Below are 17,175 nucleotides of genomic sequence, written 5' to 3' on the forward strand. Positions count from 1 at the left end.
CGCTGCTCCCCCTTTCACCTTCCGCCTTACTGGTTTTTTCCGTTCCTATCATATTTCTACTTCAACTACACGTGGCAAATGGAACTTTATATTTCCACGTACTATTCGTGTAAAGACCATCCTGAAAGTATTTCGCAAGCCATACTGTGTTGATTAGTTTCTTACAACACCTGGCAACCGTAACAGTTCCACAAAGCACTGTCCCCCGAAACGTGCCTCTGTCCACCACACCTTGTGGGAGAAAAGTTGCGGTACACTTTGCAGCTGCCAGCGCAGGTGGTCTCGCTGCCTACACAATAGTATCATTGTAACTCTTGACAGTCCAGTACACCTGATTATTCACCTTGAAGACCCAGCTGAGTTCACACACAGACTTTCACACTCCCATCAAGCCAGCTGGTTCCATTTTTTAAAACGTTTTTTTTTTTTTTTTGCTCTCACTGGGAATATGTAAACTACTACCCATTTTCAAAGTTTACAGAAATGATTAATCACCCTTTCCCGTACATAAAAAAAAAAAAAACTCATACTGAGAAAATTTCCTTAAAAACTCCGACTAACATTAGAAACTAGAAAACACAAAACGCCCATCACAAACTTAAACAAACAATAGAAACCAGCACATGCACTTCATAACACACAATTTCCATTAAAACTGGTTAAAGTTGCTGAAATGAGATACTCGAATATGATAAATTTGTCCTTGTTAGTTATACAATATTCAAGTTCCAGAGCATTAAAGTTGAATCAAGGTCATCTAAGCCGGGTTCACACGTGCCACTTTACGACAGATATTTTACGTACGTAATTTCCGACTCATTTCTTCTAGTCGGAAAGTATCGACTAGTTGACAACTTGGCAGGAAATGAGTGTAAACAAACAGCTACCCGCAAAGATGTCTTCCTCCAGTGACAATGCTGAAGCTGTGGTTGCTCTTCTTTTGGCGTAACGGAAGAGTCAGCAGAAAAGAAAATGCCTGTGGATACGTTCCTGGCTAAATAGAAGGAAAGAAAGGAGTTTCTACCACATTAAATTAGCAGACATTTCTTATGAGGAAATTGCGATCAAATTAAATCCAGACAAGTCTTCAATCCACACCTGCATTGAGGGAAACAGTTCTTGTAGAGTGGCAGCTATTTCATCGAAAGACGATTTGAGCTTTTTTTTTTTTTTTACTATATAATTCAATTTTGGAGTCACAGATGTGTTCTTTTTCCCTCACCAACTCTAACATCTTGTTCTCTACATCTAGAGACCACATTTTCAAAGCTTACTCCGTGACATCACGACGTAAGTAAAATCGCAAACTGACTAAACAATTGCGATTGCTTTCTCCTGTCGTTAGGCACCGCTTGTGAGTTGGAAACTCTACGTACGTAAAATATCAGCACCAAATTGGCACGTGTGAAACCGCCTTGAAAATTAAGGTAACCTACCACCTTTATAAGTCATGATATTCCTTTCTTTGGCAGTCCAATTCTTCGACAGCGAGGTGTACACGGCTGAGAGAGAGAGAGAGAGAGAGAGAGAGAGAGAGAGAGAGAGAGAGAGAGAGAGAGAGAGACGTGGAATCTTGCCTCATTAATTTCTTATGACAAGGTTTTTTTTAGTTGCACTAGATGATTAATGTAGCTCATTACTATCTATTATTAACATGTGATCAAGGTATTTTCTCCATTCATATAATTATGCATTCCCTTCCTTCTTTCATTTCCCATCTTTTTATAGTATTTACTAGTGTTTAGAGATAAAAACAAATCTTTCAGATCAATGTTCCTCTTTATTCCCAACACAGTTTTGAAACTAATCATTATTTGCAATATTGCAAAAAAGTTCAAAGAGCAAATTCAGAATATCATGCAAGACCAATTCATGTCCAATTTGGAATGTTACAGTAAAGTGTAAATGCAAAAACTATCTATTACTAGAATTTCCTGACAAGTCTGTTGTGTAAATGATATCTGAAGGTGATAATGGTATTAGCTGAAAGTAGTTTTTAAAGATGATTCAAGACTCATTATGATGATGGAGGTTCCAATTTTAGGTGAGAGATGAGTTAAAATGGTGATAACAATAGAGAAAGTCATGATAATGATGGGGAAAATATAAGAAACAGTAATGATGATGGTGCAGGAAGAGTGAAGATGATGATGACAGTAGCATCATGATAATGATGGGAGAAAGGAGAGGAAAAGTAAAGGTAAAGATGAGAGAGACACCAGCGAAGGTGAGGGAAGACAGTCAAAATGTTGGTGATGATGGTAGTGGAAGAGCCATGATAGTGATGATGGAGTTGGGAGATGGTAGAGTTAAAAGCGGAAAGTTAAGGTGGTGGTGATGACATGTAGCAAGCAATCAAGGTGATGAATGTGGGTTGAAACAGAAGCAAGACTGGTGATGATGGAACAGAGCAGTCTAGATGGTGGTGATGAATGAAAAGAAGCACAGTAAAGGATGATGACTTTGGCTGGGGACAGAAACAAAACTGGTGGTGATGGTGAATGTAGAAGAGAACAGTAAAAATTATGACTTTGGCAGGGAACACACTCAAATTGGTGATGGTGGTAGACAGATTTATGATGAATTTTCTTCCCCATTCTTCTCTGCATTTACAAGTTTCCATTGGTAGGTCCACATGGATGGCTTCATGTTTCCATAGATCTGCAGTGAGACCAATTTATCATCTACTAGTCCAGGATAGCAAGCAGAGTTCTTTTTATATGGTTCATGTTCAATTTCCTATAGAATAATACTACTTCATAGCTTCACAATGACTTTAGCTTGCCTCCTGCTCACTTACAGGTGACTGATAAGGACTTCTACTTGTTTCCTGATATAAAGTTATAACTCATCTGGTTTTCTGTTTTTTATTACTATCAATTAAACATTATCTATCTATATACCAGGCCAGCAATCCCACAAAGCATGGCCTAGACATAGCACACAAACATTCACACTCTTAGTCCCATCAACCAACCTCCTTTATTATTAGCTCCATCACCTTCTGGTGGAACGGGACAGTCTCAAGGCCAAACTAAAAACTGAATACTAAAAATGCACAGTACAGTACTATAATCCTAATATTCTACTTAACAATCAGACACTGACCTGGCATATACATTCCAGTACTTCTTTTTTGCGGAACTCGGCGTTGGCACGATCCCCCCACTTGTACATGAGCATGGATGCGTCACCTAAATCCTGAACTGCAGTGTCCAAATATCTCTGTCGTACAAATTCCTGACAAAAGAGCAAAACCATGTATCTGATGTATTACAGGATACACTTCACAATTATACATATATACATAAATACAAATTACTAAGGCAGTCTTGAATTTCTTGGCACTTAAAACAGAAAGTGCTTCTGCCCTCACTTTATAAGGTTAAGTCACATAACTTGCAACTTCAACTTCACAATAATAATACAGTGGTACTTTGGTATACATAGTTTCGCTACTTTGGAATAAGTCCAATTTGGTAGACCTCCTGTTTGGAAAAAAAAAAAAAAAAAAAAAAAAAAATACAATCTTTGTTTAGAATACAACTCACAGTCTAGCACTATTATGGGTCAAAATGAATGAAACCACTCACTACCCTTGTATACTTCTCCCAAGGAAGGAAAGAAAGAGAGAAAGAAAGAAAGAAAGAAAGAAAGAAAGAAAGAAAGTGTGTGTGTGTGTGTGTGTGTAATTCACCTCGGTCGTCTGCTGATCACCCAGCCAGTCTTCCCCATTACGGAGCGAGCTCAGAGTTCATAGACCGATCTTCGGGTAGGACTGAGACCACAACACACTCCACACACCGGGAAAGCGAGGCCACAACCCCTCGAGTTACATCCCGTACCTATTTACTACTAGGTGAACACACCCCACACACTAAGATACTTGCCCATTTACCTCGTTGCTTTACGGGACTTGAACCCAGCCCTCTCGATTGTGAGTCGAGCGTGCTAATCACTACATTATGCAGTGTGTATGTGTGTGTGTGTGTGTGTGTGTGTAATTCACTGTTTGATCTGCTGCAGTCTCTGACGAGACAGCCAGACGTTACCCTACGGAACGAGCTCAGAGCTCATTATTTCCGATCTTGGGATAGGTCTGAGACCAAGTACACACCACACACCGGGACAACAAGGTCACAACTCCTCGATTTACATCCCGTACCTACTCACTGCTAGGTGAACAGGGGCTACACGTGAAAGGAGACACACCCAAATATCTCCACCCGGCCGGGGAATCGAACCCCGGTCATCTGGCTTGTGAAGCCAGCGCTCTAACCACTGACCTACCGGGCCGTGTGTGTGTGTGTGTGTGTGTGTGTGTGTGTGTGTGTGTGTGTGTGTGTGTGTGTGTGTGTGTGTGTGTGTGTGTGTGTGTGTGTGTGTGTCATGACTGTATACAAGCAGTGTTGCCAGGTTAGCTGGTGTCCCTTCTAATAAGCATTCGACTCTTCCCAGCAAGGTAAAGTGAGATTAAATTTTCATTTATTTTATTTAATTACCCTTGCATTTAATGTACTTCACAAAACATAACATAAGGAAGGAGAGAAGAAGAAGAGAAAAAAAAGTCTTATATACAAATGTGATACTTTATTTCTAAATTACCTTCACCCATACACCCAAAGATTTACACCACCATATTACAAGCAAGGGTACTATTGAAAATGTGGCCCCGTTCAGTGATGCATCAAGTATGTTGATGACATTTTGGCAGCTGGGCTGTGTTCTTCACCTTGCCTACATGACTAGGCAACTATCTCTCTCTTCTGTTACTGTAATCATGTAGGATATTTGACTATTGTGACTGTTTGCTTTTTTATTCATGTGTACCACTAGCTTGCTTTAAAGATTACATGCTTAGAAAATACTAAATATGCACAACTGAAATGGGGATGTTTCTTATGTAGTAGTATGCTTTATAAGCCATTAAATATGGGAAGTATTTTACTATTAAGTAGAGTTTACATGATTCTATACAAACCCATCAATGTACTGTATGATATACCAATAACCATAGATTTTTTTTTTTTCACAGAAATGTATTGATCATTTTCCTTTTATTTCTTACGGAAAAAATCTTTTTTTGTCCTGTTTGACATAGTATATACGTTCCAAGGATAAGGATGTATATTGAGGTACCACTGTATTATATTTGAGAAATATGACAAGAAAGAATACAATTTTAACAAACATGGATTTGGGCTAAGCAGAGGCATACAATAATCTTCCACTTCCTGTTCCAGCCAAGATTTCTAAAGTAATTAATCTGATAAGCAATGTTCCTCCAAAAAATATGGAGAACAGAGTAACATGTAATTTCTTCAAGAACAAGAGGGAAAATATCTATATATGCAAAAAATTAATTCTAATATACTTGGAAGACTTACTTGAATTGTGGTCTTAGATGAAGTGGCCAAATCAAAGTCAAGAGATTCAAGAAAGGACTCCAAACCAGCTGAAGGATGGGAGATAAAAGATGAGCATATAGATTAACTAACAACCATATGCAAGGAACATACAATTCACATTACCAGGTGGCAGCAGCAGCAGTACCTCATCAGACTTAAACTAATGAAAAGGCCTTATATTTTGGCATCATGTTCTCAACCTCCTCACTTAAGGAAGGAAAACATTCAGAGTACTTGTCTAATCCTTTGAGTTGCTGCTATGATACAAAAAATTCCTCCTTAAAAGAAAATATTAATTCTAGACCAGGAGCATTATAACAAAGTGTGTGTGTGTGTGTGTGTGTGTGTGTGTGTGTGTGTGTGTGTGTGTGTGTGTGTGTGTGTGTGTGTGTGTGTGTGTGTGTGTATTTACCTAGTTGTAGTTTTACAGGGCCTGGGCTTTATGCTCGTGTGGTCCTGTCTCCATATCTACACTTATCCAATTTTTCTTTAAAACTATGTACACTCTTTGCCGATACCACTTCCTCACTCAAACTGTTCCAAGTCTCAACACATCTTTGCGGAAACTAAATTTTTAACATCTCTCAGACATCGTCCCTTCCTTAGTTTCTTACTATGCGATCTTGTGCTTCTAAAGTCATATTCTTCTCTCAGGATCAGTTTCTCATTATCCACTTCATCCATTCCGTTAATCAATTTATAAACTTGTATCAGATCCCTCTCTCTCTCTCTGCTCCAAGGTTGGTAGATCCATTGCCTTTAGTCTCTCCTCATATGCCATCCCTTTAAATTCTGGAACCATTCTTGTAGCCATTTTTGTAGTCTCTCTAATTTTCTTATGTGTTTCTTTTATGGGAGTCCACACAACTCCTGCATATTCCAATCTAGGTCTTATTTTAGTACTTATCAATTTCTTCATCATTTCCTTGTCCATATAGTGAAATGCTACTCCAATATTCCTTAGCAAATTATACGTCTCTCTGAAAATTCTATCAATATGGCTAACCGGTTGATTATTTTCTTCCATTGTCACTCCCAAGTCCTTTTCCTTTTTTACTTTTTCTAGTTCTACTCCATCTCCCATCTTATAGATTCCCACTGGTCGTCTTTCACTTTTTCCCATTTCCATGACATGGCTTTTGTCCACATTGAATTCCATCTCCCATTTTTTGCTCCATTTCCAGATCTTGTTTAAGTCTTCCTGTAGTATTTCACAATCCTCTTTTTGTTTAATGACTCTGCACAGTTTCGCATCGTCCGCAAACAGATTTATGTAGCTGTTCACTCCCTCTGGCATGTCATTTATATATACGAGAAAAAGTATTGGTGCCAATACTGACCCCTGTGGCACTCCGCTGTCTACTGTTCTCCACTTGGACTTCATATCTTTAACTATCGTCCTTATTTCTCTTCCCATTAAGTAATTCTTCATCCATCTCAATGTGCTTCCTTTTAAGCCACCCTTCTCCTCTAACTTCCATAGTAATCTTTCATGTGGCACTTTATCAAAAGCCTTTTTTAGATCTAAATAAATACAGTCAACCCATCCCTCTCTCTCTTGTACTTTATCAACTATTCTAGAGTAGAAACTCAATAAATTTGTCACACATGACCGACCTTTTCTAAAACCAAATTGGCTATTTGATAATATTTTGTTGTCTTCAAGAAACCCGATCCATTGCTTCTTTATTACTTTTTCACACATCTTGCATATTACACTAGTTAGTGATACCGGTCTGTAATTTAAAGGTTCTTCCTTCCTTCCGCTCTTATATATGGGAACCACCTCAGCTCTTTTCCACTCCACTGGCACTGTTCCATTTTCTATTGAGCATTTTATGATGTTGTATATTGGACTTGCTAGTTCTTCCCTACATTCTTTCAGTATTCTGCCTGAGACTTCATCCGGTCCCATTGCCTTTTCCTCATCCAATTCCGTCATCAACTTTTTATTTCAAGCTTGGTTACTTTAATCTCTTTCATATAGACAGTCTCTCTATTACCCTGTGGTCTTTCAAATTTGGATTCCTTAGTAAAGACCTCATGAAATTTACTATTTAACAGTTCTGCCATACTTTTGGGTCTTCCACCATTCCGTTTTCTCCTTTTAACCTTTCTATTGTTTCTTTTTGTCTTATTTTTCCATTTATGAATCTGTAGAACAATTTTGGTTGTTCCTTACATTTTTCGACAATGTCCTTTTCATAGTTCTTTTCTTCTTCCTTTCTCACCTTAGCATATTCATTTCTTGCTGCTTTGAAGTTTTCCTTATTTTCTGGATTTCTGTTTCTTCTCCACCTTTTCCATGCTCCATCTCGTTTCTCCTTTGCCCTAGCACATCTTGCATTAAACCAATCTTTCTTTCCTTCTTCTTTAGGTCTATATTTTGGAACATATTCCCTGACCCCAGTTTTGTATATTTCCAAAAATAAGTTATATTTCTCTTGAACCGTTAATGAGTTTTCCATCTCCTCCCAGTTTACATTTTAAAATAGTTCTTGAGATTCTCAATATCAGCCTTTCTGTAATTTAATCGGTCTCCTTTGTATGATTCATCTCTATCTTCCTTTCCTTCTTCTATATCCATCTCTAATATTACATGGTCACTCTTTCCCAATGGGCACTTGTATCTTATATCATCGTTAATTGGTATATCCCTTGTATAAACTAGATCTAATCTTGCCGGCTCATCGTTTCCTCTGAATCTTGTGTTTTCCTTTACTCTTTGGACCATCAAATTATCTATCATTAGGTTCAGGAATCTATCTCCCCAGGCATCTTCCCCCATACCACTTTCATAATTTTCCCAGTCTACCTCCTTACAGTTGAAATCTCCTATCAATATCACTTTTCTCCTTTCCTTAATGATTCTTGTAAGACTCCTTATTGTGTCATCTATCATGTCTCTATATTCTTGGTTAGTCCATGAGTTTGTCTTTGGTGGCACATATGTTCCAATGATTGTTAACTCCTTTTGTTAATATGCATCTTAACATACAGTATTTCTGATTTTCCTTCCCAAACTCCACTTGATTTACCACTATCTCCTTCCTTAACATCATCATGACTCCTCCTCCTCCTTTACCCACTCTGTCTCTCCTCCATATATTATACCTTTTATCTATGTCTATTTTTATTGCCTCATTTAACTTTGTTTCCACCAGGCATACAATATCTGGTTCTTCTTTCTTTATGTAATCTCTTAATTCTAATTTACTAGATAAAATCCCATCTATGTTTGTATACATCATTTTAATCTCTTGTTCTTATCATTTTAGTTAAACTTGCTCCATTCTTTTCTCTTCTTTCTCTTTTATATACCATTTCCTTATCCTGTCTCCTATAATTCTCCAAAAAAATGCCTTCTTCTCCTCCTCTGACCTTTCATTATTTTTTCTCTTGCTTCTGCCACCAGTTCATTGTGTCTCTTCCTTTCCTCCTCGTTTCTATTTTTCTTTATATATATATCTTTGCAACCTTCTGTTTCTCTGAGTTTCGTTTTTCTATATAGTACTTCTTCTGCTGCTGCTTGTGATTTTAGTAATATCTTAATTGGTCTCACTGTTCCTTCTTGATATGGTCCCATTCTATGGATTTCTTCTACTTCCTCTTCTAAGTTCTGTCTATCCTCGTCATTCAGATGTTTTAGTAGGTCTTTTACTGATTTCATTTCGTCTTTTTCCCTTCTTGGTCTATATTTAACATTTTTTCTTTCAGTCCAAAAATAATTACACTCTTCTTTTTTCTGCAATTTCTCTTACTAAATTTTCTTTTTCTTGAGGACTCCTATCATTTTGCTTGTCATATTTTCATCTCTTTCTTTTAACTGTTCTTGAAATACTTCTTGAAATGATTCCTTGTCTTTCTTATCTTGGATTCTCCATGCTTGTACTTCTTTTTAATCACGTCTTGTACTCTTTCTTCTTCTTTGTTAACTAGATCTTTTAGCTTTTCTTTTTCTTTCTCGGCTTTACCGAGTCCTTCTTCCATCAATTTCTTATAGTTCGCTATTTGGACTTTTAATTCTTCATTTTCGGTTCTTAGCCTAGTTTCGTTTTCTTCCACTCTTTTTATCCTTTCTTTCAATTTCTGGAGCTCTTTATCCTGTTCTTCATTCTCTTTCATTCCCATACTCTCCTTTATCAATTTATCTAATTTACGTTCCTTTATCAATTTATCTAATTTACGTTCGTGTGTGTGTGTGTGTGTGTGTATTTACCTACTTGTATTGTACAGGATTCAAATGGGGCTCATAGTGTCCTGTCTCCATATCTCCACTTATCTAATTTTTCTTCAAAGCTATGCACATTGTGTGCTGTAACAACTTCATCATTCAATGCATTCCACTTTTCCACCGTCCTATGTGAAAAACTGTATTTTCCAATATCGTTCACACACTGCCTTTTCCTGATCGTTGCATATCCTCTTGTCCTCCCAGCTTTTTCTGTCACCAGCACCAGGTCTTGCTTGTCTATCTTTTCAATGCCATTAACATTATACATTGTTATTAGGTCTCCTCTTTCTCTTCTATCTTGTAAGGTTGGCAGTCCCATTTCCTTCAGCCTTTCCTCATATGTTAGGTCCTTTACTTCTGGCACCATCTTTGTAGCTTTCCTCCGGATCTGTTCTAGTCTTCTTAGATTCTTTCTCAAGCTTGGCAATGTATCATACTGGTAATAATTTTTTTCATCATATTCTTATTCAAGTACTGAAATGCCACACTAATATTAGTCAACATTTTATATGCTGATCCAAATATCTTACTTATGTGTTTTTTGAGGCTCAGAGTTTCTTGTATAACCACTCCCACATCTTTTTCCTCTTTAGTCTTCATTATTTGTTCCTCTCCCATCAAATAGTACCATACTGGTCTTCTCTTACTCTTTCCTAACTCCATTACATGGTATTTCTTGGCACTGAATTCTAACTTCCACTTCTTATTCCACTCATAAATTTTATCTATATCTTCCTGCAGCATTAAACAGTCTTCTCAGGTCTTGATTACTCTTAGCAATTTTGCATCATCAGCAAATACTAGGTCAAGCAATGATAGTTCTTCTTCACCTCTATACTGTGTTGATTCTTCCACCCATTGATCAAGTGTATTCACCATAGTTAATTATAACATCTCGCTCCACGATCCAGCATTATCCATTACTTTCATCTCTCTCCAGTTTACTCTTTTTGCAATTGAAGTCTACTAATAGTATTTTTCCATCTCTTCTTATCATATTATCCAAGCAATCAATCACCTCTCCTTGCATTTCCTTATGTTCTTCTGTTCTTCATGTATTTGTTTTAGGTGGCACATACATGATTCTCCTTTTTTTCATTTTTTGATCTTGATTATTACTCCCATTACTTCTGCCATGCCATCTCCTTAGTGCACCTTCTCCACACATATATTATCACGAATCATTATTAGCACTCCTCCTCCCCCTTTTCTCTTTGTGTCTCTTCTCCAACTTTTATATCCTTCTTCCTTAAAGCTAACATAGACATCCTCCCTTAGCTTTGTTTCTACTATGCACATTATATCCAGTCTTTTTTCCTTCAAATAGTCTCTAATCTCCAACACATTGGACAACCACCCATCTATATTTGTATGTCACTCTTAATTTCTTGCCTCTCCCTCCACTTGTATTTCTTCCATTCCCTCTTCTTTTTCCCTAAGATACCATTTCTTCAGTCTCATATCTAAAACCCTCCAATAGAATTTCTTCATTTCGATCTCCGTCCTTTTCTCATTTTTTTTCTTAGCTTACTTTCTTAGCACCCTCTCTTTCTCTCTCTCTTCCAAGTTCATATATCTTTTTATCCATATATCTTTAAATTCAGTATCTTCAGCCAATTTCTCCTTTCTTGCCATTATCTCCACTGCCACTAGAGATCTCATTCTCATTTTCAGTGATCTCTTTCCTTCTTCACTATACCTTCCCAATCTATGCGCTTCCTCCACCTCTTACTCAAACCCCTGTGTGCTGTCCTGAACCAACTTAATAACACCTTTTGCCAACACTCTCTCTTTTTCTCTCGCAAACTTGTTAGTTTTTTTTTTTCTTCATCCCAAAAATTAGGATACATTTCCTCTTGTCCACTGCATCCCTCACCAAATCTTCTTTCTCCTTAATTACTTGAACTACTGTGTCCTTTCTCTTTTTTTGTATTTGCTTCTTTACTACCTGAGAATTTAACTTTTTCCTCTTCCTGTTCCCTTCTCCAGGCATTTCGTAATTCTTACAACTTAATCTCACCCACTCCACTTTCCACTTTGCCTGCTCCATCCTGAACTTTTTCTTGTAGACTCTTTATTGACTCTTCATATTCACGACATGTAGCCATTAATATACCATTTTGTTTCTTTAACTCCTCCATCTCTTTCATCACCTGGTTTACTTCTCTTACTTTCTCACATTCTTCTATTCTCTCCTTTAGTTCAATGTTTCCTTTAATTGTCTTGTTTTTCCAGGATACTTGAGAGTACTTCCTTCATGCATCTCAACTCTCTCTCCACGTTCACCACCAGTCTTCTCACATTACCTTTGTCCTCGCAAATCAAGAAAATTCCTTATCAGTGTTTTCTTCTCCCAATCTCCTTATTCCAACATGTGTTTCAATAAAACTCGTCTTATCTAGCCCGGGCGAATGTTTTGATAACATACATGTGGCAGCACCACCTACATCCGCTTCTCCCCCCATTATTTCACTCTAACGGTAACCAAATACTGCTTATTTTTGGAGACAGAACAACCTTATGGCCCCATTCCCCCTCTACATACAGTCTAGGTCCTTTTGCTTCAAAATGACTGTTGATAGCGTTCCTCTGGGAGCTCATGGCAACACAACTGTTCTCCAACACTACCGTGTGTAATTCACCAACACCACGGTCGCCTGCTGGTCACCCAGCCAGTCTTCCCCATTACGGAGTGAGCTCAGAGCTCATAGACCGGTTTTCGGGTAGGACTGAGACCACAACACATTCCACACACCAGGAACGCGAGGCCACAACCCCTCGAGTTACATTCCATACCTATTTACTGCTAGGTGAACAGGGGCTACACATTAAGAGGCTTGCCCATTTGCCTCGCCGCACCGGGACTCGAACCCGGCCCTCTCGACTGTGAGTCGAGCTTGTGTGTGTGTATTTACCTAGTTGTAGTTTTACAGGGCCTGGGCTTTACGCTCGTGTGGTCCCGTCTCCATATCTACACTTGTGTGTGTGTGTGTATTTACCTAGTTGTAGTTTTACAGGGCCTGGGCTTTATGCTCGTGTGGCCCCGTCTCCATATCTACACTTATCCAATCTTACTTTAAAAGTATGCACACTCGTTGCAGATACTACTTCTTCATTTAAACTGTTCCAAGTCTCAATACATCTTTGTGGGAAACTATATTTTTTAACATCTCTCAGACATCTTCCCTTTCTCAGCTTTTTACTATGTGATCTTGTGCTTCGAATGTCATATTCTTCTCTCAGGATCAGTTTCTCATTATCCACCTTGTCCATTCCGTTGATCAATTTATAAACTTGTATCAGATCTCCTCTCTCCCTTCTTTGTTCCAGGGTTGGTAGATCCATAGCCTTTAGTCTCTCCTCCTATGTCATCCCTTCAAATTCTGGAATCATTCTTGTAGCCATTTTTCGTAGTCTCTCCAACTTCCTTATGTGTTACTTTTTATGAGGGGTCCACACTACTCCTGCATATTCCAATCTGGGTCTCATTATAGTACTTATCAGTTTCTTATCATTTCTTTGTCCATGTAGTGAAATGCTACTCAATATTCCTTAGCAAATTATATGTCTCTCTAAAAATTCTATCAATATGGCTTACCGGTTGATTGTTTTCTTCCATCGCCACTCCTAAGTCCTTTTCCTTTTTTACTTTCTCCAGTTCTATTCCATCTCCCATCTTATAGATTCCCACGGGTCATCTTTCACTCTTTCCCATTTCCATGACATGGCTTTTGTCCACATTGAATTCCATTTCCCATTTTTTACTCCATTCCCAGATCTTATTTAGGTCTTCCTGCAGTATTTCACAATCCTCTTTTTGCTTTATAACTCTGCACAGTTTCATATCATCTGCAAACAGATTTATGTAGCTCTTCACTCCTTCTGGCATGTCATTAATATAAATGAGGAAAAGTATTGGTGCCAATACTGACCCCTGTGGCACTCCGCTTTCTTCTTCTCTCCACTTGGACTTCATATATTTAACTACTGTGTGTGTATGTGTGTGTGTGTGTGTGTGTGTGTGTGTGTGTGTGTGTGTGTGTGTGTGTGTGTGTGTGTGTGTGTGTGTGTGTGTGTGTGTGTGTGTGTGTGTGTGTGTGTACTAGTCCCTGAAGAGAACCTCACCAGACTCAAAACTTAATTAATACCTATTGTCTAGACATCATGTGATAATATATCACCAGCCCCTCTACGTCAATTCAAGTCATCAGCCCTGCCAACATGGTCCTATTTATGACTTGTATTCTATCCTTGCAACAAAAGTTCAGTACCTTTGACATGCACCATAAAGAAATTTGTGTGATCTTTAACATGACTTAAACTGTTAGAAGAATGAGACATTGCATATTCTAATAACCTGCTCCACTCTTCTCTCATGAATGTATTATTGCAATCTGTAACAAAGAGCACACACCACGTACATTTTCAGACACCAAAGTCTAATTGCAAAGTATATTTCCAGGAAAAACGTTTCCCATTTTTTTCTCACAAACGTCCTGAATTCATAACTATATCCATGTTTCCTGAGCACCATGAAAACTCTGGAATATTGAGATAAATTGGGAAAAATATGCCTATTGTCCCTGGGCATTAAATACTGGGATGACACTCAATGGTAAATGGAAGTCCAACCAAATTACCAACTCATCAGTATGTAAGTGACCACCAGTTGGAAGAGTGTGATTTTAATTTATCTTCAAATTTCCTATTACTGTTAACATCACCTACAGAGATGCAGTCTGTTATTACACATACTACTACTCATAATTATTGATTATTGCTTAAACCCCCATTCCCACAGCAAACTTACACCATGTCTAACAGCTTGAGAAAAAGAAACGAAAGAAATACTTGAGGTGCCCTTTCCCGTTTTCTTTGAGAAGGCACCCAGCCCATTTTCTACTCCCAGGTACCAGCTATCAGGTCGATTCCCTCATTTGCCTCTAGCCTAAAAGGTCATAGAGGGGAGGGAGGATGGGAAACTGTATTATAATCAATAATTATGGGTAAGTATGTAGATAAAAATGGATTTTACATTAAAAATTCTATTTTTATTGCACATACTACTACCCATAATTATCAATCAATGCTTAAGAACTGAATCCCAAGTACAGGCAACCTCCGTTAAACGAACGTTCACACAACAAAATTTTGCTACAACAAACATTTTCTTTTACTACCATCTGCTCGTATAACGAACACCAAACTCGCTTTAATGAAATTTTATCTAGGTAATTTTTTCCAAGTTTGAAAGCCCCGCCGTATCACACAAGCCGACAGGCTTTTGAATATACCAGCGCCTCTCGTGGACAAAATGTGTACCACTCACTCCCCTACTGTTCCCCGCTTTTAGTTCAAAACAATAACAGCGTCCAGCAGCAGTATGTCTTCCCTCACTCAACATGCCACCAAAACGCCCTGCAACCAGCCCTGCAATGTCGCCTAGCGTTGCTAGGAAGACCAGTAAGTCTCTTACTCACAAAGTGAAGCTGGATATTATGCACAGACACAAGAGAGGCGAGAAAACTAATAGCATTGCCCGCCACCATGGCTTGACTCCATCTACTGTCTCTACTATTTTCAAGTCAGCAGACTCTATCTTCCTTGCAAGCTAAAAGAACCACCCAAACTCGTAACTCTGCAATGGATAAAATGGAAAGCCTTGTGGAAATGTGATACGTAAGTTTTGTTTGTGGTACAATGATGCGCCTTTTGTTTACATTCCACAGGTTGCTGGCTAGCATCTTTCCTGCTCCACTCTCTCTCCCTCCATAAATTTAAGATCAACATTATAAAGCTACTTACATACATACATTAGTGTACATTATAACGACTTAGTCTTAAATTAAACTGCTTAAATGTTTAACTTCATAATTTTTATTTTCATTAAACCTTTTACTGTACTATGATGCTCCCTTGCTTTGTTTACTCTCAATGGAAGTTCAAGTCAGGGGTCAAAGTTGTTATAATTGGTTCGCTTAACAAAAATTCATGCAATAAATGTTTTTTAGAAACATAACCCGTTCGTTAAGAGGGGGTTGCCTGTATAGGAGGGAGGATGACCTCACCCCTAAAAATTTAAAAGAAAAATGGGACCTAAAATAAACAAAGCCTCAGAGTCCCCCTCTGGGAGGGACCAAAAATGTCCCCAGGTCGGACACCTCTCCTGTTGAAGACCACAAATGCCTTGACACCTCCCTCAACTTTTTCTACATTAACTTCTGCAACATTCGCGGTCTTAGATCTAATTTTCAATCTGTGGAACACCACCTCTCCTCTACTAAACCTCATCTTCTTTTCCTCACCGAAACACAGCTGTCTGAGGCAACTGACAGTAGCCCTTCTCTGTTCCTCCTACTTTCTCTATTCTCATTTTCATTCCAAAGCTGGATCTTGCGTCTATGTACGCAATGACTTAACTTGCTCGTGCCCACGCTCTTGAGTCTTCCGAATTTTCCACCATCTGGCTACGACTTAACAGTCACTCTCAAACTAAATTCATCTGTGCTGTTTATCTCTCCCTAACTCTTCTGACTATAGTAATTTCTTCGACTACTTAACTTCTAAAGTGGAGCACATTCTGTCCCTCTACCCTTTCGCTGAGATTTCCATTCTTGGAGATTTCAATGTTCACCACCAGCTTTGGCTTTCCTCTTCCTTCACTGACCACCCTGGTGAACTAGCCTTCAACTTTGCTATCCTCCATGACCTAGAGCAACTGGTGCAGCACCCTACTCGTATTCCTGACTGTCTTGGAGACACGCCCAACATTCTTGATCTCTTCCTCACCTCTAACCCTTCTGCTTATGCTGTCACCCTTTCATCTCCGTTGGGCTCCTCCGATCACAACCTCATTTCTGTATCTTGTCCTATTTTTCCAATCCCTCCGCAGGATCCCCCAAAGCGAAGGTGCCTCTGGCATTTTGCCTCTGCCAGTTGGGGGACCTGAGGAGGTATTATGCTGATTTTCCCTGGAATGATTATTGCTTCCGTGTCAGAGACTCATCTCTTTGTGCTGAACGCATAACAGAGGTGTTAGTATCTGGCATGGAGGCGTACATTCCTCATTCTTTTTCTCAACCTAAACCTTCTAAACCTTGGTTTAACTCAGCCTGTTCTCGTGCCATACATGATAGAGAGGTTGCCCACAAAAGGTACTTGAGCCTTCCATCTCCTGAATCTCATGCACTTTATATCTCTGCCCAGAATCATGCCAAGTCTGTTCTTCAACTTGCCAAACACTCTTTCATAAATAGGAAATGTCAAAATCTTTCAAACTCAAACTCTCCTCGTGACTTTTGGCATCTAGCCAAAAACATCTCAAATAACTTCACTTCTTCATCTTTCCCTCCTTTATTTCATCCTGATGGCACCACTGCCATCTCTTCTGTCTCTAAAGCTGAACTCTTTTCTCAAACCTTTGCTCACAACTCCACCTTGGACGATTCTGGGCTTGTCCTCCTCTCCTCCTCCCTCTGACTATTTCATGTCTACAATCAAAATTCTTCGTAATGATGTTTTCCATGCCCTTGC

General features: G+C 38.7%; 1 protein-coding gene across 6 annotated transcripts in view; it reads right to left on the reverse strand.

Annotated features, from left to right (window-relative positions):
• Positions 1-1,873: 1,873 nt before the first annotated feature.
• LOC123508599 (melanoma-associated antigen B10-like) overlaps positions 1,874-17,175 on the reverse strand; it is a 55,234-nt gene continuing 39,932 nt past the window's right edge. For all 6 annotated transcript variants that reach the window (XM_045262384.1, XM_045262385.1, XM_045262386.1 and 3 more), the window contains 3 exons: positions 5,388-5,455; positions 3,109-3,240; positions 1,874-2,661 (listed from right to left, as the gene is read on the reverse strand). In XM_045262384.1, coding sequence (XP_045118319.1) covers positions 2,575-2,661; positions 3,109-3,240; positions 5,388-5,455 — 287 coding nt within the window. In that variant the 3' untranslated portion in view covers positions 1,874-2,574. The remainder of the gene's footprint in view (positions 2,662-3,108; positions 3,241-5,387; positions 5,456-17,175) is intronic.

The sequence above is a fragment of the Portunus trituberculatus genome, chromosome 25 (assembly GCF_017591435.1).
Source record: "Portunus trituberculatus isolate SZX2019 chromosome 25, ASM1759143v1, whole genome shotgun sequence".
Classification (NCBI taxonomy): Eukaryota; Metazoa; Arthropoda; class Malacostraca; order Decapoda; family Portunidae; genus Portunus; species Portunus trituberculatus.